The 27461-nt window shown below is 28.6% G+C and overlaps 1 protein-coding gene across 2 annotated transcripts; it reads right to left on the bottom strand.

Moving 5' to 3' along the window:
* Positions 1–762: 762 nt before the first annotated feature.
* Positions 763–11437, bottom strand: LOC113554456 (tyrosine 3-monooxygenase). Of its 2 annotated transcripts, XM_026958325.1 has the most exons (11): positions 10722–11437; positions 7247–7358; positions 6050–6121; positions 5319–5387; positions 5179–5229; positions 4505–4650; positions 4066–4406; positions 3617–3949; positions 2290–2416; positions 1958–2187; positions 763–1761 (listed from the first exon to the last, which is right to left on the bottom strand). In XM_026958325.1, exons 1-11 carry the CDS (start codon positions 10785–10787, stop codon positions 1590–1592), a joined length of 1719 nt encoding a protein of 572 aa, XP_026814126.1. In that variant the 5' UTR covers positions 10788–11437; the 3' UTR covers positions 763–1589. The 2 variants fall into 2 exon arrangements, with proteins under 2 accessions (XP_026814126.1, XP_026814127.1); XM_026958326.1 differs by lacking the exon at positions 6050–6121.
* Between the last annotated feature and the right edge of the window lie 16024 nt (positions 11438–27461).

Raw genomic sequence — 27461 nt, 5'->3', positions numbered from 1 at the left:
AATATTTGTGATTTTCTTGAAGTTTTGTTTCATGTAGATCGTGGTTATCAGATTATGTTATAACAATCGATATTTGTACAGTATATACTGTAGTTTAGTTATACGTAATTATATTCAAAGGCAGTAGGAAAATAATAAATAATTTATTTACATGTAGTTGTGATTTATTATGTACCTACCATATTATGTGCAATTCACTTTAAGCAATAAAACAATGAAATAAAATAATAATAGTAATCAACACCTATAGTGATTGTTCAAATAAAACACATCAGATATAGCCTTGAAATGGAAGATAAACAAAAATAAATTTAATAAAAAAAAAGCTGTTTTCATAATTACGATTGATTTTAAGCTTATTATAACATGTTATATTATTATTGTTGTTATTGTTGTTTATAAAGGTCATTATTTAATAAGTATTTTTTTTTTTGAAAAAAAAAATCATATTTTACTTCATACAACTAATGTGGCTTTCGTGTTACACAATTTCTAATCGAATGTTTTTGTATTCAATTTGCTTGTAGGCTACATTTTAAGCACTTTGTTTATTTATATCATGTACATATTGTTATATTGACTATTGACATACTCCGATGAATGTTTGGTGCTTATGTTTATTTTCACATAACTGTTTAGAAATTGGAGACATTAATTTTACCATTTATATTTTAAATAGAAAATTATAGGAAGATTAAAATACACAAACACAAAAATTTGTTTAATAATTATACGTATATTATAATATAATATTTGATTTTTTTATGAACAGCTTTTACTTATCTTGGTAGATAAGAGAAATGACAATAGTAGATTTTCTTTATTTTTTTGTAGTTTTAACATATTACTAAATAGCTTTGGAAACTAAATAGTTTTATAATTGCAACTAAAATAATAAAAGAAAATTTTTAATAACTAAAATTAACATAAAATAATCTTGAACATATAACCTATAGAATATATTGAAGAAACATAAACTTGGTTCTATATTAAACAAAAAAAAATACGATTCTACGCCAAAGACACACGACGCGGTAGTGTCACAAAATATATTAATAATAATACTTTAAATAGAAATAAATAAGAAAATACATACATATTTATAGACTATAATATATAATATGATAAGTGGATATAATAAGTTTAGTTTAATACTACATAAACATTATTAGGAAGAGTAGATGATTTAAAGTTGCCAAATTAAGTCGATGTAAAAGTTTACAATATTTTCGATATTCAACTACAATAATTATTTGTGAGTACTTTAAAATATGATATTTTACACGCACACATAACTAGGGGTTATGAACGTGTGGTATCTATTAATTAAAGTGTATGAAGCATGAGCAAAATGTAATAAATAAAAATATTATTTCCGAGAGATCTTGCCGGTAGAAAAAACAAAAAGTTGTCCCATCGTCACCGGTGACTAGAAACACGCCGAAGACATACAATAATATTATAAACTATATATATATAAATTATATGTTAATAAATATATAAGTAATAGATAAGTATTACATTTTTTTGTGGAAAAAAATGAATAAATGGTAAATATATTTGCATGCGTCCGGGAGACTTTAGTCAATTTAACCAGATCTCATTTTCAACTTGTTCAGTGCGGTGTTTAGATGTAACATTTCCAAGTTCAATTGTGTCATGAGGTTGTTGAGTTGATCAACTGAGTCTAGGATTTCTGCTCTCTGGGTGTGTGGGTTATAACGGACTTCGAATGGTCGTGACATAGATGAAACCCATTTCCTGTGAACATCGAAATCAATTTCCGGTAAATATTTTGCTTCTAAACCATCGTTTATATTTTATATACCGCGTTTTTATTATACGACTACTTGAATATAGTTTAATCAATAAAAAATAACCAATAAAAATATAATATTTATATTGTTTTTGGTCTTAGAAAGTATTTAGATGCAGAAATGCTGCAAAGCATATTTACCTGAATTTGTCTTTGGCATCTTCAAAACTTTCAGCGACGAAATATATTGGCTGGTATTCTTGATCTTGGTATGGTTGGACAGCTGTTATTGATGGTTCGAATGGTCGGAGTTCGGGTTTGCCAGAAACAGCGTGCAAAAGTTCACCGTAAGCGGACAGTAGTCCTGCACCGTAGGCTTTCACTTCGCCATGTTCCTTGCAGAGACCAAATTCGATCGTGAACCAATATACCTATAAATATGAGATGAAACATAATAATGAGTATATCATAATAACATTGATTACATGAGTACAACATTGAAAAATCTTTAATAATTTATCTGTAATACTTACAGTTGACAGTTTTTCAATTTCTTCGTCAGAAGCTCCAAGGGACGCCAAACCGAGTTCTTGTGAGAACTGAGCAAAGCTCGGATCGGCCAATAAAGGCATGTGACCGAGTACTTCGTGGATGTAATCCCTGAAAATAAGTGTCGTTAATTACTTTTTTTTTCCTCGAATCGAATATGTAAAATTTTATTTATTTTGTCTGTTATTATGTTCGAGACCTATTTAAATAATTTTGTCATAAATTTACGAATCATTGATGATTTATTATAAAGCTGTATCGAGTTTTCGTACATCTTTTGAATAAATATATTTTATGAAAATGACTGGGTAGTTTATTATTAACACTATATGCCATTTTATCGAAAGAGCTTTATTTAACCGAATTAAAGTGAACTTAAATATCGCATAAACGGTAGTCGCTATAAATCAGTAAAAGCAATTTTGTCATAGTTGTGCTTAATTGAATCACGGGCCACTTTATACATCGAAGTATAATGGACTTAGGAATGTTCATGCAAAAGGTTTATTTCCCCCATACATAATAGTGCAATATTGTAACGCGAACGGAAATTGTCTCTATCCGTGACATAATCGGCTTGTCGACTTTATTATTCAATTTGTTTCAAAGAGATTTGTACGTAATTCAATACTAAGTATAAATATGTTTAGGTACGTAGATTCTTTTTAAGTGTACTTTAATTTTACCTCGTTTTTTCGATTTTTATTTTGTAATAATGCGACTACTAATAAAATTATTTTGAAATATAATAATAGGTATAAATGTAAAATGTATATTTGTCATTAATCGTAACTAAATAATAAGTGCGATTTAGTTTCGCTAATATTATTGAAATACTAACCGTAATTGCTATATATAGAAAAGAAAAAATGACGTTTCTTGTTTCGTAATAACGGTGATTAGAATAAAGTTTCTAAATTTAATCAATTAAAAGTAATGAAACAAATAGGTAACGACATATTAATGGTTAACACAATACCACAATAAGTGCCCCGGGACTTGATGTATTAAAATTGCCTACACAGCTTGCCTGATAATGGTATTATGTCGATGTTTAATAATTATTAAATAATATTTCATATTTTTGTAAATGCTGTTTTTCAATTTAATCTCGTGATATTATATTCTATATAATAGAAATTAAACGGGATAAAAAGGTTTCAAACGTTTTATATAGTACAAGACAGAGTTGTATGCGTATCATCATAGCGTATCATATTATAATATTAAAAATTAATATTGAAACATAGTTATGATTTAGTTTTTTCAAAAAGATTTATTTTTAACATATTCGATTGACAAGATACTTACGGTTCAGGTGTGTGGAATGGTGATGTGTTGTGACGAATGTACTGCGTGCTTTGGAATACACGGAACGCGAGGCTAGCGAGGAAGTCACGGGCCGTCAACAAACCAGCCGCGGGCCGGAGAGTGAATCCAGTGTGCTTTTTCAAGAATTCGTTCATATCCTTAAGTTGCGGGATCTTGTCTGCTGTGAATATGTTGTCGTCCTGCAGCATCTTGAAAGCGTTCCTGTATTCCATGCAGAAGTGTTTGGGCATCAGGTCCAAAACGTTGTTGAAAACTGCGGTCCATGTACTAACTTCGTCAGCAGTGTATTCAATGACTGGGATCAAGTCGCCACTGTTAATCAAAAAATACGATATGAATATTGTGCAAAAAAAATCGGTATAAAAATAAGTAAAACGATAAAAATAATCGTAAATAAAAAAAATGATAATCTAAGTGCTATAACGTACAATTTATAATCGAAAGCAATGTTGGCAATTTCCTTCCTGCGGGCACGGTATACTTTGTCGGAGAATCCGGGGTGGTTCATGTCCAATTCCGGTTCATATTTGGTCATCAAGTGGTTGCAGTTGTCCAAGTCACGGGCGTGTCTCGGGAACCACGGGTTCTTGACGTTGATGTTGTCTTCGGCTAGAATCGTAATGCTTGCCAATGTAGAGCTTTGTCTAAGTATCTTCATTAATGCTAATAAATCTTTTCTCGTCATATCCACTTTGGCCAAAATGTCAAATTGAACTCCTTGTTCCTTAGACGGCCTTGACTCTAAATGGACGACATTGCCTTTTCCGTTCTGAAAAAAAATCACGAAATCGTTATAGTATTACAAATCCTAACGACAAAAATCGTAAATTGTCACAAATAAAATTTAACTGTTCTGAGTCAACTTACTTCGATTACTTTCAATACCCGGGCGAGTGAATTGATACCTTCGCGCAGACGCAATACCAGAGTAGCCCTTTGTATGGCCATCTCCGCATCTTTGTCTTGGCTTGCTGCCTTTTCCAATAGCACCTCTTCTTCGGTAAGTCCGGCATCTGTGGATACAAACGCCCGACGGCAATGTAATTAAAATCTCTCTATTCGGCGGAAATGCGATAATACAATTCCGGAATCATAAGGGACGATGAGTGGGTGGCAGACCACGCAATTTCCTCAGTGGCAAAGTGGCGTTGTTCCGGTTCTTTTGCTGCCCACTCTACTGTATAATCGGTACTTATTTCGTCGGCATAAGTGATTTGACGTGTCAAAGGAAAAATTGATAAAGCTACCACGTTTTATGCCATTTTGAAAAGAAATGGCCAGTGGGAGATGATAAAATTGAAGTATAAAGAAAAAATTTGAAGATAAAAAAAAATAAAAATATGTGAATGTGAAAATATTTAATAGCATATATTGCAATACGAAAATTTGATTTTATTCAATACTAAAAATAATAGTATACTTAGAAAATGTATTTTAAAATTAAAAAAATTAAAATTTTATTTGTTTATAAGCATAAATTATATGGGACTTATATAGTTTGCAACTACTAATACAGATTTAATAATCTTAATTATATTTACCTGAGTCATCATTGTCGGACGATACTTCAGATGATTCGGACGATTCTACTTCTAATAAAAATAAGCCAAATAAAAATAGTAAATAAATCATTGCAAACATACAAAACTTCAAATAATAAGCGTTCAATCAAATAAATTACCGAGTTCGTGATCGTGATCAATAGATTTTTCTTCAGATTCAAAAACTTGATCGTCGTATTGATCGTTAACTAATAAAATAAAAATAAAAATAATAAAAAAAAATCCATGCAACAAAAAAACTAAATAAAATGTTTATTAATTTAAAAACTGTATTGTTTTTGAAACTTTTCAGTAAATAGATCTAAATGAATAAACCGTTCGATTTATTATAAATTAGTCACCCATATTTTGTTTTGTATAGTTGTAATTTATTACGGTGTAGGTATTGATTACATAAGTCAAAAACTGTAGTACCTCATTCAAATTTATTTTTCTTATAAGAACATTTCAATTGAAGTTGAATTAACTAAATGATTTCCTATAGATATTATATTTAAACTGGTTTTAAATATTTTAATCGTTACGTTTTGTATTGTCATTACGATGGCTATTACACAATAAATAACTTGACGATATTAATTATTATTACAATATTACAATGTTAAAATTGTATAATGAATTTATGAAACGAAAAGTGGTTTTGTTTGAATGTAGAAATAACAATCATACACGTCATCGATAAAATAATTAAAATAAAACAAAATACAAAAATTGTTCGTATTAGGTAAATTTGAATTTGGATGCGTTAAATGATTCAAAACGAATTGCGTCGAAAACGCCGCCATCATAGATGGGAAAATGCAAAATTTACGGAATTGCGAAAAACAATAAAAGCGCTATATCCACTTACTTTGAGTTTGATGTTGACGTTGAAGTTGGCTGGCGAAATGCGCTACGGCTGCGTCGGTCGCTAAAGAAGCGTCTAAAAGCCATAAACAACACATTGTAGCCATTTTATCGTCGGATACGTACATGATGGTAAGATGGATATAAAATATAATGCAATATAATAATAAATGACAAACTACAAGCGACAAACGATGGTGTAAAATAAAAATAAAAAAATTGCAAAATATATATGAAAACTAAAATCAAAAATTAAAATGAAAATTATCGCGATATAAATGGATGATTGATGTAATAACAACGTCGGGACTAAACGATTAAGATGATATAATTTAAGTCAGGTAGAAAACGAAGAAAACGAGTGGTCGTTGTCGTCGGGACGAATGTCCGGACCGTCCGGACGTATCATATATTATATTATGCAGAACCACGTAGTGCGTCGGCGACGAAATTGAATCGCGTTCCGATCGGCGTTTCCGAGATTCCGGTGGAAGAAGCGACGGGCCGAGTGACCCTTAAACAATGTCAACTACAATTTGTTCCGATACGTACATATAACGTCGTCGTACACACGCTCTTAAACGTCGGTGGTGGCGCGTACGTACTCGTATGTTTTTACGATCATTATAATAATTTATCATTATACGACTGTTGTTATTATTTTTTTTTTGTCGTCGCCTATCGTTTTAAATATTATACAATTTATTATATATATATATAATGTATAATAAATTATGCGATGCGGACGATTTGCAAACGTGAGCCAATGTTTCATCACCGGAATTATGGCGATTCGGAAACGGCCAAACGGGTATATACGGCACCGACCCCATTGCCATCGCGATCGTTATATGTATTACGATTGTGCAGTGACCGCGTTGATCTTGAGCGTCGGAAGCGGCCGTCAAGGCTGCAGCGCAAATTATATACTATCTATATTATTTTATATAAATATATCTCATGATCACGGCGGGGAACCTGTTCGGTGGCCGGGTGATCGGAAAACGGAAACACCGAGAGCGTGATAATACTAATTATATTTTTGTTGACTCATGGGTAAGTTTTGTCCGGTTTAATTATTATTCGTCGGTATTTTTTATTTGTATTCTGGTTTTCGTCTGGTTTTACTTCCGTTGTCATTCGTCCTTAAAAAACCCAACCCAACCCCATGAATTCCCCGTGAATGCAATCGTCTACTAACCATTTGCCAATTGCCGTGCTTCCTCCAACACGGACTGTTTGGTCTGCTTCACGACGATCGTCTCGAATCTGGCATCGTCAACGAGAGAACGTCTTCTCGCTGGATATCCGTTCTGAAATCAATGTACAATTCGTTTGGTGAACATTTTGATTATAAAAAATAATATCGCGTGCGTTACGGTCATATACATAATACAAGACGTGTTTGTGAACTTAGCGTTATTTATGGTAAATAACCGCGACGATTAAATTACAGACATGTCAATATAATTGTGCCGCGGTACACCTAAGAACTCTGGGGATGGGAGAACAACATATAATACGCACAACACAGTCCATAGGGTACGTTGTTACACCGTTTTCACAACTAACCGTTTTTTATTCAAAAATCGCGTTTGTAATAATTATTATTATTACATATAATATTGTTACCGCGTGCATTGTGTTGAAAAACTTTCCAGGAGAATTTATACATATATATTGTTATGATATGCGTATTATCAAAAAATTGGTTATGTGTTAAAAGGAGAAAAAGAAAACAAAAAAAAAAAAAACAAAAAATAGGAAAATATCATATAAATAATCGAGTACTATAACTCGATAACAATAGTTTTGAGAATATATATATGTATATTTTGTACATATACGAATACTCGGCGCGGTGCAGTGATGTGTAGTTGACGTATCTGATGACGTGGATTAATAATAATTACCTACTCGGTGTCAGATTTTAATTCGAAAACCGTGTCAAAAACACTAAACAGAAAGAGAGTGAGAGAGAAAGAGAGACATTATATATAAATTTATATATATGTGTGTGTGTGTAGAAAGAGAGACGCTGTTGCCGACCCATGTTGGCTTGTAGAGGTTAAAAAAAATTTGGCATTATTATTTCGCCATTGTAGTGTATAAAAATAAGTAAATAGTTTTTTTTTTTTTGATTTGGCGCAATGAAAATATATAAATATATATACCATATAACTATATATAAATATAATATATATATAATATGTGTATTGCGTTTATATATTACCGTCCACGTTTTCTTTTGGTCACGTATATAATGGACCGTATAAAAAACACATGAAACGAAAATATAAACAAGTGTGAAGTGAGGGGTAAATCCGGAAAAATTGTTATTCTTGACACACGTCATTTCATACAGCGGCTTATGGAACTTTTTCCTCGGCGTATAGTGATTTTTTTCCGTTGGAATTCGAAACGAGATTTTTTTTAAAAGAAAAATATCTAATCATTGAACATTATCCCACAATTGGAATGCATGATAATTGCAAATCGTTATGATCTGGAGCACGAATTATGCCAGTAAAAGTTTACGCTTAAGCTTGTAAAAGGCCATCGTAGTAATATTATTATATAGCTATTCGGCCTCGGGACTCCGCGTGCTGCTGCATCGGTATCTTGATTTTCACAGAGCCATTACACGCCGCCCTTGTCTCTTTACAGAGAATAAGAACGGGAGAGTAAATATACAAAAGGTTTTGGGTCAATGACGTAGAACTTTTAGATGCAAGTAAAAACATCTTTTCAATAATGAAATTAGTGAAAAAACGAAGAAAAAAAACCAAACATAAAATAAGAATCAACCCGACATAATAATTAATGTATAATATTAATTGGCTAAATAAATGCTCAGTTGTTTTATTTAATTGTTTACTCGTTTTTTCGCCATCACTGATAAATATAAAAACGTCGCGATCGCCGAGATTATAATATTATACACATCACATACACCGACTATACATATATATCTATGTATACATGTACAATTCTTAATAATAATATCGTTAAACCTATGCAGTTTGCCTTGACCTAGCTGATGCACTATTATATTGTAGGCGAAACAAGGGCGTCCCGTTACCGGTTGGATGTTATCGTGCGGAAGGACGTTGATACTATTATTATTATTACTATTATTATTAAATGACGTTTCCCCTTGTGAACTCGCAGTATGACGACTAGGGCCGATTCTAATAATAGATGTTTTTCGGATTTATGCACCCGTGAATAAAAGATTATAATGTCTAAGGGAAATAATTTAAAGAAAAATTCTGATACCAAACATATTTTCTCACGTGTAGTGCGTATAACGATGCTGTAACGCGTGTAAAACTAAACACATAATTTATAGCTGCAGTATATATCGTAAAGAAAATGAAAGCGTTGACTAGTGACTACGTGCATTTGCACGGCCTGTTAATGAACGAAACAAGTGAAAATAACATTGCATCTATAGGTACACAGAATAATAGTAATAAATGTGTTGGTGACTTATTGGTCACGTCTGTCGGTCACTGGTAATTTACTAACATAATTCTCGATGAAGTGTGCTGTTAATGTTTATTAAAACTCGTGACATAAAAATAATATAATCGTATAATACAAAAAAAAAAATGTAATATATTGTAACTTGTAAGTATAGCTATAATATTTTAAACCAAACATTTTTTTTTATATATAATTACGCCCGTGATGAAATGCAATTTATGTATATGTACCGAATGTGTATTTGCAATACTGTAAAAGGGTTCATGAATATGGATTTAAAAATATATCGTATGATTTTGAATGTAGATCAAATAGAATAATCCGGAAATGAAAAAATTCAAGGCTTCCGCTGCCGACAAGGTAAAAAATGAGAGGTTTTTTCTTTCGAGCGGAGAATGTATTACCTAATACGTTTTCGATATTCTATACATTATAAATAATCAAAATATTTTAAATCCTAATAATCAAGTCGACCTTCAAAAAATTCTAATATTGAAAAATTATATTTTCCTACACTATTAATCATAGAATTAAGTATAATTTTAAAACAGAACGTTAAATAATAAACATTTCTGGGTGACTTGGACGGTGGAACGCAAAGTGTCGAATATAATACAATATAGTGAATAAACGAACACGAGAACATTGTTTGCATACACAAAACGCCGTCTTATGGTTTGGTCACTTGTTACAATAATTATTATCTAAAGGATTTAAATATCGGTATTTCAGTGTGAAACAACATATTTATATTATAAATAAGAATATATTTGAATAATTATAGAAAATTTTTTGATTATTATTCAAGAATTAAGTATTGAATATGTTCTAAAAGTTAAAATATTTATTGGTTATTTTTGCTTTATTAATTATATTTATCAAGGCTCATGTACACAACTAGTCTAATAAAGCTTAAAACCGGTATAGTATTATAATTGTTTGATCGTATATTTGTATTATAAATACGATGCGATATTTTTTTTAAAAAAAAAAAACCCATAATGTTATGCGAGAACATTTTTGAAAATAATTTATTCAGACATTCAAAATTAACCCGATGTTTACGTTTATGTTACTAGGAACTACTATTTTTTTTTTTGTCTCAAAAAATATAAGGAAATGCAGAACCTGTTCGTTTCCACAGTGAACGGGAAAAGGAAAAATAGTTACGAAACGGCGGTTATTACCTCGATGCTGTACGACTTGTTGATGGCGAACATCTCTCGGCTCTTCTGGGCTGCTGCTACTGCCATTGTATCTGATTGCGGTTTCTTGGTGCTGACTTTACCAAAACTGTGTAGCAAAATGCCGTAAGCTCCAAACTCCAGTGTAAATGATCACCAAGAAATATCGCGGCGCGCGACGAAATCGATTTTATCGGCGGATAAAAGAAAAATAACAACAACGGTCAAAGCTGATGTCTCGGCTTGATCGCGGGTCGACAACTCGTCTAGTTTCGTTTGAGTGGTTTTTAATAACTCTGCTGTGGCAAGAGTTACAAAATAGCCGTATAGTGTGGGTCGTTTCTGACGGATCGGAAACGGTTTTCACGGGCTACTAGATTTCCTCTTGAAATCGACAACAAACGGAAACGGTATGTGTATGCGGTATACGACTTCTGCCGGCTTGCAACTATTACGTATACGACGACTGGGGCGTGCGTATAATAACGATGATGGCAGAGGTTCGTAGTGAATACCGGATCCGGTTTAGGACTTCTCGGATTATTCCTTGCGCTGGCGGAAAATCGGAAAAACTGAACGTGAGTCGTGCAGTGGTATAAGTCCTCTATTTGTCGCTATGTATGCGGAGAACCCGAAACAATTACGAGTATATTTACGTCGACCGGCGGAGAACGCGCGTCACACGTGCACTCGGATGCGAATGAAAAGACAACCCCGTACCGGCGGTCCGGCTCCTTATATAAAGGGACATCGGCCGAGCGCGCGCGTCGAGAGTCCGCTCCCCTCCCCCGGATAGACCGACGTCGACCGCCCACCGACCGCGGCGGCACATGACGCGACACGCACGCACGCCGCCCGATGGGAATTTCCACGGTGCCCCCTCCCCCCTGCCCGCCCGCCGACGATTTCCATGACACCGCCGCCGCCGCCGCCCCACCGACCGACGCCGTCGTCGCCGCCACACCCTGCGCGCTTCGCTGGATAACCTTATGGCCGTCGTCGCCGTCGTCGATCGGACCGCGCGATGACATGCTGCACGGCACACGACCGGACCGAACGTCGCGCGGTTTTTCTCGCTGACGCGCAAGCACACATTACTCGCGGCAGCCATAATATTATTATCATTATCGTTACGCATTATATTAATTACTATAAAATATTGTCATTATACATTATCGTATCATCCAGTACACTCTCGACGTGATGATTTATACACGATATATTGTTGTTTGTTATTGTTGTTACATTGTCGCCGTGTTGTCGTGTTGTCGTGTGAACAATGCGGTCGTATGACATACGCACATCACCGTGATACATATGTATTACGCATAAATATATATATATATATGTATACACGTATGTGTGGCACGGGTAATGATAATAACAAATTATAATTATAAACATCGTGTATTTTCGTGCGTATATATTATTATTACAAGACCGTCGTGTCATCGTCGATTTTATTGTCATCGAGTTCGCGGTAATCGACGCACACCAATACGTTAATAATATATTATTATTATTATTATTATTAGCGTTATTACCATTATTATTATTATTAATCCGTCGCCGACCGCGACGCGTACCACGCGCCAGATTTCGCCGTTCTCTCGTGCGAAACCCAATACTGTTTGGTACGTTATTCTTTTTTATGATCTCTTCCTCGCTACGTCGTAACTATAATGATACTAATATACTATGATATAGTGTAAACACCGCGTTATTGGAATTATTCATAGTAATATTATTCATTTTAGTCGTATAATACATAATATACGTCACGCAGATGATAATATATTCATTTCAGATAATTTTTTTTTAAATATTACGTAGGTAGGTATTTTTTCCCGTGCATACGAGTTGTACAGTATACAATGATCAATGTCGCCGTTGTTCATTATCGTTCGTTTTCATTCGTTAGGGAGGTAATCTACCGGCTACCGCAGCTACTTATTAAAATAGATATACTATTAAAAATTATTCGTGATTCGCGAACGATATCATCATAGTTGTTTTATATATTACCTATAATCTATGTGGCTATGTCGAACACAACATTTTTTATAAACAATAAGACGATCTCGTGTAGAATTGCTCAACTACAGTCTACAGACTTCATTCATGATCGGTAAATTTGAAGTAAAATCTAACACCAAATATCATTATTATTCGTAGGTGCGATAAAACTGTAGTTTTTGTGCTTCTAACAATATATAATATTAATATTAGTATATTATTGTCACGGTCACGGAGGTATTCTGTTTTGGAAATTTTAAGTAAATAAAAAAAATTACGTGTATTTTTTTTCATATTATATTATAATATTGTTACATAATGTATAACTAATGTATTTTGTTGAATTTAAATTGCATAGTGTATGTCTTTTTACGCCTAATATAATGTGTTCTAAACGATTATTTCCTGAAGATATGACAAAGTATCATCACTATATCCGTGTGTTATATTTAAGTTTTATTTTCGTTTTCATAACGTACTAATGCTATTCGGAAAATATTTCTATCAAGGTTCATAGACATAGGACATAGATTTAACTATAGCTCAATTTTTATGAAGTTACAGATATTAGAATCATAAAGCAAATCATAGGTTCAATTATAATATTATTTCATTTTGGTTTTATGGATTAATATTCTATGTTGCCTAAAATATTATATGGACTTGAAATTGAAACCAGATTGTCTAGGTGGCACTTTGAAGATATGATTTTAAATTTCCTTATCCACTTTTGAAAAAATTCCGAAATCAAATAGGACCATCGAACAAATGTATTTTGGTTATTTTGTTGTTATTCTAACAATTATAATACATTATAGCAAAGACCATCACACGTTAAAGATATCTTCTTAATATTTTTACTTATTATTCGTCTATCTATTTAAGTACTTTACATATAGATGCGTGTTATAATTTTTGTGAAATATTGACCATGTTTATTGTTTGATATGAGTAACTAATAAGTAATAACTATTATAGGTATCTGTGTAATAGATGATATTATGATATTGAAAATCTCGGTATTTTACTACCAATTTGGGAAAATTGAAAATTTAATGCTGACGATTTAAAAGTTTGACTAAAATATAATTTAATTATTACTTATAATAAAATGAACAGAAAATTATCTGTATCTTAAAACATGGTTAGGCAAGGTTTATCATATAACGTAGATATTTTTTATCGCTTATCAACTATCTTTAAAAGTTTAATGTACACCTATCTGGTTCCTATATTAAGTAAAGTTTTACATCAACAGATTTTGATCATGATGATTTATCATATTATATGTGTATTTGTCGTATAATGATGTGATAAAAAAAATTGGCATGTAGTGTTCTGTTTATACATTTTTTAGGCATACGATTTTTGCGATTAGTGAATAAAATATTTATTATTAGTATTTTTGTATAATAGCTGTGTCTAACATCTATTCTGCAGCATTGCCGGGTGAAAATATTCTTATAATTAATAAATATATAATTGAATATTCTAACTAAATCGTATCCCAATTAAATATAAATTATAAATAATCTTCTGTATAACTATATTACAGTGTTTGCATATTAAATTATTATTATGATGTCACTGATTAGTATCAGTTTTATAAGCTATTAAATTATTGAATATGTTAATCGATAGTCTACTGATAGGTATATTATATTAATCAATTGCATTTCTAATTCGTTTGTAAATAAAAACAATCGTTTTGTAGTACTATAAATGCAATATTATTGTTTTATTTTTGTACACGATAAATTACGTAAATAAATAAATATATATTTATAGATAGATAGATAGATACTAGTTAAGTCCCGTGCACTTCAGTGCCGTCCAAAAAACACATCCATGTTAAATTTGGTTGCCTAATTCTAATATTTAGCGTATGAGACAAAATAATATTTTTGGTTTTCTGATTTGGCGTATAGATAATATTTCTATATCAACTCAACAAAACTATTTCATCCGACGTTATATTTTTTCAATCGATTAACCGATTATGTATAATTCGTTAAACTCAATCGTACAGCACTAAACGTTATTTAGAGGTAATATTGAAGTCATTAATCGAGGTAAACACCATTCTATCTTATAATGGAGACCAAATTACACGTCATATTGATTATAATTTCATCAAAATCGGTTGAGTAGTTTCGGAGTGTATATCGCGGACATAACCACCGTACATCAAATTTTTATATATTATAAAAATATATAGTTATACTAACTAAGTCAATAACTAAACTTCATATAGGTGTTTATTGTATGATTAACATTAAAGATAAAATTAATACTTGTTATTAATATTCGAACAATATTATTTGTATGGTACATTATTGATACAGAGTATTATGTTTAAAAAGTTATATCATATTAATAATTTCCAATAAAGTATATATTTGGATTTTTAGTATCATTATACCTACATAGGTAAGTATATTAAAAACAAATAAGTATTAAGTAACCATAAAAAATGAAGGTAATATTTATTAGTTTTTGGTTTCATTGTTGTTTCCTCAGATCTTATACATTATGAGTTTAAAAAGACAGTTTAGGATAAGAAACCAGATATAAAAAACTATAGCCTCATTTCGCTAACCTTGACGCAAGATATTATAATGTACCTAATATCTACTATACATTTGAAAGCATTAAAAAAAAAAAAAAACGTTTCCGAATGAAATATGTTTATAGACTGATATATTATTGTTATGGGCGAATGTTTGCTGTCACATTATATTGCCATTAAGTTTTGCAATTATATCTCCAAACTGTTGAGCGATTCAACCAAATGGTCTCTTTGCTGTATAGGTATCATTTGAATTCGTTTTTAAACATTGGCGAATGTTAATATTAAACTTGCAACTAATCCACAGTGGAAATATTTTGAACGAATAATGTAACTATTGTAACTTGTGCGACCAATAATTCAGAATCCAAAGTGAGTAGATTTTTTCGGAGTCTGTATATATGGACTAAATGATGTCTATATACGAACATCTATAACTACATAATTTTCGCTTATATGTTTTTTACAGTTTTATACCATTACCATTAACTGACATTTTATTTAAAAAACTGATAATCTAAATTAACGCTAATTTATAAATATACGTATAAAAAAAGCCACCTGCCACGTGTATCTAATTATTTTGCTTTTATTACTTTGAAGACAAAAAAAAAGCACTACCGTGTTTATAAAAACATCGCGAATGCAAGGCCAATAATTATACATATAAATGTATATTGTTTGTATTGATTGAAATTATTAGATTAGTTATAACAATACGTATTATAAATCATGTAACTATATTACATTTATGTCGGGTTCCATTATACTTCCATGAGAGAGTTTGACTAACCGAAGTCGAGGTCTTAATGGTCATGCACTCTCGTGCCTCAAATCTCAAAATACCATTCGTTCGTGATACTTCATATCGAGGTTTTTACCTCGAGTTTTTAATGTACAAATAATAACCAATAATAGTATATTTTTTATCAAGAATTTTTAAATTCCGAGAAAACCGGGAACCTATTTTATATTGAAGATCTAAATATAATAGGTATAATAATATGCACACACATTTTATTTCACTTAAGGATTTTGATTATTTCACTTTTTTTTTAAATTTAATAATATTTATTTATACTATAAATCCACACAAGATGTAAATGTTGATGTAAAAATGTATATAACATTTTATATTTTTTTTTTATTTAGGTAAGTACTTAATAATCAATAAAGAAAACACATTATAATATAACATTTTATTGTGGAACTATTATTTTGACGTTCGCTAAGAGTCATGCGATAAATAGTGATAGTAGATTTAAATCCAATAAATTTGAATCCGTCAATACTAGAATTTAATCATAAAACATATTTAATGTTGTGTTACTTTTATATATAATAGAAATAAATATTTTTTTTTTTTTTTTTTGAAATGAAAAACTTACTCATAACAATATTGGTTTTTTTTTTAATTAATCCAATGTTTTCCAGTGAATTTATAATTGTACCGATGTTTTACTATTATTATTTATAAATTATAAGTAATGATACACCTAATAGTAAATATAGGAGTAAATTATTTCCCATGTAATTCTGCGTTGATTGATATTTAAGTGAATTTATAATAATAATAACGGACGGAAAGTAGTACACCTAAAGGATAATAATTGGTTACAGCAGTGTACATATATGTTGCTATATATTGTATACTTTACAAAAATTCTCTTTTACAAACTCTAGCAATTATTTATATCTACTATTACCTATAGTTAACTATATAGTAATTGCTATTAACTATTATATTTAAATAATGGAACACTTTGTTCTTTGATATAATATAATATAATATATTATATTGCAGGGTCTAGTATATATACTTGTCGAGCGTTCATAATTGTTTCATTATCTTCATTGTTATAAATTGTAATAATTAATGCAATACTTTTTTTGTATACCTAATATTTGCTATTTAATTTATGCTTGTTTTACAAATAAAATAAATATAAATTAATTTGACTTCAAATTATAACGTAACATTATTTTATCCTAGGTATGCACCTAACTAATTTTTTTTTAAATATGTACGTAAATAAAAAAAAATATCTTCCAAATTGGTTTTCAAAAATTTTTCTCAAAAAAAAATATACATATATTATATTCCCTAAGCGTAATAATATTTATTTATATTTAACACTCACGCATATTTTTCTTGAACGACCCTTTATATGTTACATGTTTTAACTGTTCTTGTAGGTTAATAAATAGTATAGATACATATCATTTAATCATTAATGATTTATTGGTATTACTTAATTGTATTTAATCTTAAATAAAACTATAAATTAAATTATCTAGACTATAATACATTATTAAACAAAAGTAAACTGCTTCATCAATATATAAATGAATATATTTACTATAAGATCAATACATTACATTAAGTATTGCAATTATTTCAAACGAAAGTATAAAATCGAATAGTTTGACCAGTTAAAGTCTCGAACTTAATTTCATTGGAAAAATTAAAATAGTACAATATTTTTATATTTATGATGTAATATTTTGAATGAAAATCATTTGGATACTTAGTAGAAATATATCAAGGGCATTTTAAAATAAACTCTAGTCATACAGTTACTATAGTTTTCATCAGACTGCGTCCTATTATATTTTATAAGAAATAATTGGCGAGTGATTAAAAACCATTTTGGAAATATCAAAACAGGTTAATTATATTTTAACAATTTATGAGTATTGCCATTATGGGATTGTACAATTCTTGAGTTATTAGCTATTAGCATAAAAAATAACAACTAAATTTAAATAATTAAATATAAAATGTTGATAAAAATGTACGTAATAATAATAGCATATCAATAGTAAAAACAAAAAACAAATTAAAACAAGTGGTTAGAAGATGAAAAAAATTACCAACATCTTAAAAATTAATTGATTTATGTTGTAAAATAAAACGTTAATATTTTTAAATATCCCCTACAATAAGAAGTAAAATAATATTATAATTTAAAGTATTTGTGGTATAATATATGTCATTATTCCACAGTACTGTAGCATGCCTACTTTTTATCTCTTCAAGTCATGAATTCAAACTGATTATTAAGTCAACTGTAATTTAAAATAGTTCGTTTATATCAAGTACATATATAAGTGTATGTGAGACGTGAAGGTGTTATGTGAACTCAATAAACCTAGTAAATTAAAGTATTAATAATAGTAGAATATGTATAAAAAAATCAAAGATTGATGAGAGACTGACCTCATGAGGGTATTTGCCTAACGTATACCTAAACATCTCACTGAGGTCAATAACTGTACAATAGATCGCCCTAATAAGTAATAATTTCATAAATTTTATATTTCTAAATCATAGAATGATTTTATTTTTTTATTTCGCACTGTTGCTATATTTTTACAGAAATACTTTTAAAAGTCATTAGCCGAATAAATTTGTATTTGTAATGCTATACATCTGTAATTCAAGGTTAGCGTGTACCTATGTATTTTACCGTTCATCATACCTTATCACTACAATTACTTAAATTAACTATGGTACATGATCTCCTTAATTAATCTATCAAAATAATAATATTATTATTGGTTAGAAAATGAAAATTCAAGGACTTTTATTATCAATATTTCATCATATTTTATGCATTTAAATATGATTCAGCACGGTGTATAATAATTTAAAATTTTAAGCTTTAGTTTACATAATAAATACATTCATATTATAGTATATTCTATATAAATATTATACAATACATACTATAAATATACTTATAACACATTATATAAATATTTATTAGCCTTACAAGCTATATTCAGACTTTTAGCTGTTAAAACTTAATTTTTCTATCTTTCTATATCATATTATATATTCACAGTATGAGTGTGATACCTCTTGAGACTGCATGAATTCCATCATAGTCTCACTGTCCATTCATCTCAGTCGTAGTATTTATCGTGTTATCGTTTCTTTCATTTGTTCGTTCATGGTTTATCAGTCTACCTCCTGCGCACGCCAAACTTGTTCAGCTTTGTTCCCCTAATGAACTGGACCACATTTTCCCTTTTGTAAAGCGTAAAGCCTATTAGTCTGGTAAATTGATCATATTTTCCATCTCTGTTCATTGGTATATTTTTCGTAGTAACTCATGTGGCGCACACATATAGATAAGGACTGGTCTCACGTATAAATAATAAAATATAGTTGCTCTTTTGTGTTTTTTATATAAGTTTGTTTTAAAAAGGTTCGTCACGGTAAATTAATATCTATATATGTAACAATAAGCCTTATATTAATTTCATCACACATATTATTTTGACTGTCCAATATTTGATAGGTACCCAAGTATTTAAATTTTCGTAATTATTCTATTCAATTGTTGCCTATAGTTATATTAAATAGATTTTCCGTTTTTCTCGTTATTATCGTGAACTAGGTTTTTTCCATGTTAACTCTTAGGTGAACGTTTTTCTCTTGCTTCAATCACGTTTTTATAAAACTTTGTTTATACATTTGTTAATAATGCTCTGTTTAAAATGTTATAAATTTTAAAAAATGTATTTCTTAAAAATACAAAATAACAATGTATTTGTTTATCGAAATTCAATTCCCCTATTAAAGGTTACGTACAAAACATTTTAGACAAAACCACTTATTGTATCAAACGTTTTAAACACACACGTTTAAAACAATATCCAAGTTGGTGCACAAGGGTACCCTTGCCCCCCACGAAACATTGGTAAACTATACTTCACTCAAATAAAACTTAATTATTTATAATTAATTAACTTTTTTTAGTTAAATTACTCTTTAATTACTCAAAACAATTTTTTCGTTCTAAAAATGTTGTTTTGCAATGAACAAAATATTATGAATGTCTATTAAAATATATAATATACATATATCCTACTACTAGTAACTACTTACTTTATAGTAGGTATATATTATAATCTTTTTTGTATTAATAATCTTATTATTTACATGCATTTTATCGAGCAAGTCTATGTATTAAAATGAATGCTAATAGCTTTTACTAAACCACATCGACTCGTAAAACAAGGGAACTTCATTTTTTTACATAGATAACTCGATCACCTCGAATAAAAATACCCCGTGATTTTCGGCTTATTTTTTCACTTCTTAAACCCGTCCGAATTGTATTCATACTTCGATATCGATAAATATAATATACCTATGTTTAGTCAGTCAAATTAAAAAAATATATTAATCGATTTTTATTTGTAAGTGACAGTGTCGAATAAATATAAATATAATATTATGTGTGCATAAACAATAAACACACAAACCGGAACCATACAGATACATGTACCGTAACCGCGAACTTTGATGGTTATGTGTAGGTATAATAAATTAATATCGAATCTCTTTTTTTTTTTTATCAATATTAGAAAGAATAATAATTCATATAAATATAAAAATTGTTTTTCATATATTAAATGTGTGCTTTTTTAAATACATGAAAAATTAATATTATAAATTAAAACTAAAATAATGTTATGATTAAATTATTATTGGTATATTAATATAATAAAATAATATCTCGAATAATATGTAATGCGTGTCTCAGCGTATTAATTGTGTCGTACCCATTTATACGGACTGCATGACACAGACAACACCTAATCGTAAACCCCACAATAACCATGAAATTGTATTTAATAATAGTAGACACTACCAAATAATTCCGGGTTTGTGTACTGTGTACACCATGAATTTTACCACTATACAAAATTATTTAAACAAATAAATTGGAACGTTCGGTGTCAACTTGTTAAACGGATTGACCACCGCGGGACCTTCGTAACAGACTCTGATTCACTGAATCAATTTACAGGAAGAGATCAATTTTATTTTATATTATTTATAAATGACTAAAAATAAAGTAAATTTGATATTAATTTTAATGGTATAGTGTAGCGATTTAATACAAGGCTATTATATGATTTATATAATAATAGTAAATATGGTCTATTTTTTTCTCATATTTAATTACCTTACCTATTCAACATGATATTAGCCAACATTATATAAAATAGCATAAGTTATATGGAATGCGGATCGAATAAATCCCTACAACGTGATAATACGCAACTAATTTTCAGTTTAATTGTCAAATCGAAGTTAGATGTATACAAATACACAATTTTTACACAGTCATTTACGTTTATTTTAAGTAATTTATTTTTATGACTATTTTTTTTTCGTTTTATTACATACGTATTTTTATTAAACGTTAAGCCGTTGAAAAAGGATAAAATTATATAGCGTACTGCGTACATATGACACTCACCTCAGAGTAGTATATTATATAGTAGGGTGTAGTTGCTAATTATTATCATTATATACATTTGAACACAATCCAAAAAATTGTTAACTATAATATATATTATTCATATAATAATTAATATATATTAGTAACCTTGAATTAAAATGCCAAATCGTATTACTTAAAGCTACGATTCAATTAAAAATATATCTTAATGTTTACTTACACCTTCAAATTTTGATTTGAAATATTAACCGTTAATCAAACTTTTTATCTTTATAAAAAAAAATATTTATATTTATGATAATCCTGTTTGGCATAACATTATAATATGTGGTTATCCATGTAACTATTAACATTGCAGGTTTTATAGAACAAATTGCTAATTTTCAAAATTACTGTCCGAAAAAATGTAATTAGTTATGCATTTCAAACCTTATAAATAAATTTGTTTCATTTATTTTTTTTGTAGATTTTCTGTAACACAAATTGCAAACTTTAAAATAATAATAGTGAAAGATGTATGCAAGTGGGCACAGATTTGCTGTACAATGGGTGTCGAGTGGATCTCTGCATGTGATGAATGTGTTATATTTGAATTCAATAACATATTGTTGTATTTACACACAAAAAAAAAATTCTGAGCGGAGACCAGTCCTTATTTTTGTGTGTAGTAGCAAATGAAAAATAGACGAAAAAAAGTTTATGTTTAATAGTTACAACCTTTATATATATATATATATTTTAATATATGTTTGTCTAGATATGCTAAAAAAAAATGGTAAAGTGTGTAATACAAAAATTTACCAAAAACAGGGACTGGGTTGAAGACGATTCATCAACTTATATCACTAAGTTTATTTCATTTTCATAGATATTCATTGAAATGAAACTAAAAAAATTAAAAGTTTCAAATGTCTGTAAATAATTTGAAACTAGTTGAAATATTTTGAAAATGTCATCAAGTATAGAAAATTATCACATAAACATAAATAATACAATTTTACAGTATCTACGGTTTATTCGTTTTTATTGAAAAATCCATTGCTCCATTTAGAATATAAATTTTCTAATAAATAAAAATAATTTTAAGACTGTATGCTTGATTAATAATTTGTGATGAATGCAAATCTCTATAATGACTATAATTTTTTTAATGAAATAAGTGGAATTGATTTTGTAAATAAATTGAATAAATACCGTAATTGTAATAAGCACGTATAATTTGCACGTTATTTCCCTTGGACAAATAAGTGAGAAAATATTAAAAATATTTCTAATTTAAGTACAATTTATAAATAATTATAATCGATTAATGCTTGAATCGTATGAAGTATACTTTCACCTTTTACTAGATCAAAAAACTAAAAAAAACCTACAATAAATTATAGTTCTTATATAATTCAGAATCTAATTAAAATAAAGATTTACAAATGCAATGCATAATAATATGAACACGTTATTTTAACATAGAGATGTATTTTAGGAGTTTGGTTCGAATCAAACAATCTTTTGGGTTTATGATCATATGATTTTTTTGTTTATTTATTTTTCTACGTTAATACTACTAGAGTTACTACGTTAGTGCTCTAAAAGTTTTACTTCACGCCCTTGTCCTTCTGTACTATGTAGTTTTAGGTTGAATATCTGACGTATATTCTAGTTAAATTATAAGGTATTTTAATGTAATTTCCCGGTAGTTTTTTTAGAAAGTTTTATAAAATTAATGAAATTTGCCTACCTTTTACTAATAATAACACGATGAAAACTAAAATTATTTTTAATAATCCTACTAAAAAAAAAAACTAGTACTTAGTTCTTACTGATATTTATTTTGATTTTTTTTAACATAATGCTGTTATTAGGATTTTCTAACACCATTTATGGTTTTGGATAATAAGATAAGATTAATTAATTTCTATTTGATTATTAAGCTTACATATATAGGAATTTATATCATATAATAGTCATAGTCACTATAACTATTTAATATGTATATTATTTAATAGGAAAAATTGAAATACAGTCTGACATGCGTATTTTGTTATTTACACCACGAATAACGGCCGTTACTAATTTGAACTAAGCACGAAAACTGATAATTTATCGATCTTTGCTTTCATATGAAAAATACTAAATAGTAACAAGTTGTAACTTGTAAACAATTATGTGCCAAGGTAAGCGGAGCGAGTGACGAGCGCCCATAATGCAGTCTCAGCTGTGGCTTATCGGTATATTACTATCCTGTCAATATAATAATTGTAAAACAGTCTGTTAACTGTTTGAAACAATTTATACGATTGTAGGTTTTGCAGTTATCACGATTATACAACAATAAGTCGTCCATATTATACACGTATAGTATATATAAGCTATATTTATAAGCATAGCCGCATAGGATATTGTTTTCATAGTACATATCCTATTATATAACTATAGGAGTACATAATAAGATGATTTTGTGAACGTAAATATAAATTATACGTTCGAATCGTATTGGTACGTTACAATAATAATAACAAGGATTTTATTAGATTTGTGTGTATAACTCTTATGACTCTCATTATTTATATAATCTACTTCATTAAAATGTCCTTGTAAACGTTTTATTTTTACTGTATTAAAACATATAATGTATAAAACACATTTTCAATAAGACTTAATGTCTGGACATTGATTGTACTACGAATATTTAAGCAATAACAAACTGTCTACAACATTACGCATTTATAAGTAGTGTTGTTACTCCTGTGCTAAAACACACTTGTAATATAAAATTCCGATCTTGTAATGATTTATAACACAGAAATTATGGAATTAATATACTTATTCATATTAATTATGATATAAACTATAAAGACTTACTTAGCGATACTTATAGTATACCGGTCATATTGGTTTGTTCACTTCATAATAATAATATATTTTTAGGAAAACATTTACTATTAAAATTCTAAATAAGTTATTATCAATTCTTGAGTTAAATATTTGATAGTCGAATAAAATGTTTTTAAAATAATTATTATCTATAAACGAATAGATGGTTATAGGCAGTCATATTGTTCAAATAAAATATACTATAATATATTATTTTCTGGGTATGAGCACTAACCAATATAATATATTGTGCAACCACGCGTATAGACGATACCTTTTTTTTTTTACAGGATTCTGTGCAGAATATGGTTTTTTTGTTTAATATAGCTACTTACTATAGGAAATACGACATATGTGGCGTAATATAAACAAGAATTATTCAAATGAAACTAAAGTCTTGCTACATTAAAGATAATTATATTAATCACTTGTATAGATGTATGTGGTAAGCAGAACGCAGAACTAATGCAATATTTTGCATTAAGCTATACTTGTACAAATTGTATTTAAATATATATATTTATGCGTTTACGTGACTGCAGGTAAACATTAAAATTATTGAGAACTTTCAATACCTACATGCAAATATTTATTATTAAAAAATCAATACATTTTGAAATTCTTTTCAAAAAAAGTCCTTATCGTCAATCTATACATTTTTTTGTTCGTTCATTTTTATAACCATAACCATATCCACTGAGAAAATTTATGAAATCTATCAAAAATCATCTCACTGCCAATATTATTCACTAGCATGCACCAAGCATCTACATCATGATTCGGTGTTCAAAGAACATTATGAATAATTATGCAATTATGCCTTGGAAAACCATTGAGATATCGAATAATGACTTCCTCAAAGTAGCAACTAGTAGTGATTTCCAGATGATATAATCGAATAATGACTTCCTCATAGTAGTAACTAGTATCGATTTCCATTTTATATAGATATAAAATAGAACAATTAATAATTTTAAAGCACTGTAGATAAGTTATTATAGAACTAATACAATCTTTTAACTTCGCTACCAGAAATTCAGAACCATTTATATATATATATATACGAACGACGTATCATTGCTTTTCACTTAAAAAAAATGAATCGTAATAAAAATAATAATATAATACTTTTTTTAGTAAGCTAAGAAAAACAAAAATTTTATTTAAATTTAAATCATTAAAGCATAATAATATGTAAGGTAAATATCTATAGTAAAATTGTTATTTAAATATGTGATTTAGGTGATTAACTTCAATTTTCCAAATTGAATTTGTACCTTCAGCCAGTTTACTTAAACGTAGGTGTAAAGTTTGTTATTATTATTATTATTTTAAATAATATATCCTGCAGTATACAAATATTCAAGGAAATAATTAAGAAGTAAGGATATAAATAATGCGTATGATGATTGATCTGCTTAAGATAGAATCCTATTTCATTTGTTCATTAGGTGTTTTTTATAAGTAGTACAAATTTGACATAAAACATTCTACATAACTCTTTACTTCATTACCATTAGCATTATTTATTTTCAATAAACCTATAGGTTCTCTACCTTTAAATGGTTTATTTTATTATTAATAATAAAAAACTTATGATGAAAGATTGACGCTAGTTTTACAATACATTTTTTTTTCGTGGATTTTAAAAGAATTATGAAAGATTTAAAGATAAATTTATATAATAGGTAATACCCATCGTGTTATTAATGAATTACATTTTATTTATACATATAATAGGAAATCAATACTTAGGTGTTTAGTTACATCGAGACGTTTAGTAAGGTACTTACCTATGTAACGATGTAAGTATATAATATGAAATATAAAAAAGACTATAATTACTGTGAATTTAAAACCTAAAACTGATTTGATACTATAATATAATATTGCATCAAATAATTGCGACGTCCGCATGGAATAAATTAAAGGATTGATTTATGTTTACTATAAAAATTGTGACCACCTGGTACAATTTTGTTTAAATAACCTATATAATATATATATTAATATTTATGTTTTAGTCATACCTCATGATATTATTATTTACAATAAAAGGAATTTTTAAATTATATTTGCTCAATAATTACAAATGATTAAGTGAGTCAATGGGATTTTCAAAATTATCTTTAACTTATTTACACTCAAATATGGTACTTCGCAAGTCCATGTATATATAATATGTAAACATACGTGTATGTGTAATAAATATTACAATATTATTAATATATTATATAAATTATAAACTATTTTTTTTACAGAATATACTATTTTAATATTATGATGATAAGATTTTTGAAATTACTTTTATCTGTTTCCTATTTATCAAATATATATATCGATTAACAACTATATTCTATAAATGTTTAATTCTAGGCATGCATGAATATATTTGTTTTATAAAAATATAAACGTAATGAAATTTAATACTCTTTAGTTAAAGAAACTAAAGCTGAATATAGGTTTTTATAATATTGTATTTTTGTTTTGATTTTATATAAAAAATTATCAAAAGAACTTTGCATATTACAGTAAATTCCCGTTACAACGAATGCCAATTCAATGAAAAATTCCGTTATAACGAAAGTCATAGAAGTAAAGCTTATAAAGAACTTATTTGAATTTTCGTTACAACGAAATTTCCGTTATAACGAAAAAAAATTCAGTCCTCTGGAGTTTGTTGTAACGGGATTTTACTGTATCATTAGTTCCGAATTATAGTGCATTTTCGTATTTTTTTTTTTTTTTTTTTGAAAATAATTCCTATGCTGTTCGATTGCAGAAATAAATGCCGTCATGCCGACAATTTGTTTAGTAGATAATGTATAGAAAAAATATATAGTGCATACAGATGCATATTTTAAGCATGATGGTTAATTCTATTATGAAAAGTTTGTATATTCAAGCCATTTTGATTGAAAAGTAATTTCTCTTATGATAGACTATTTTATTTATATAAGATGAAATCTTCCTGGACAAATCTTAAAAACTATTTAAATACGCATTTATTTTACACTCTATAAG

The sequence above is a fragment of the Rhopalosiphum maidis genome, chromosome 2 (assembly GCF_003676215.2).
Source record: "Rhopalosiphum maidis isolate BTI-1 chromosome 2, ASM367621v3, whole genome shotgun sequence".
Classification (NCBI taxonomy): domain Eukaryota; kingdom Metazoa; phylum Arthropoda; class Insecta; order Hemiptera; family Aphididae; genus Rhopalosiphum; species Rhopalosiphum maidis.
The sequence above is the reverse complement of the archived record's forward strand: the minus strand, read 5'-3'. Positions and strand labels throughout refer to the sequence as shown.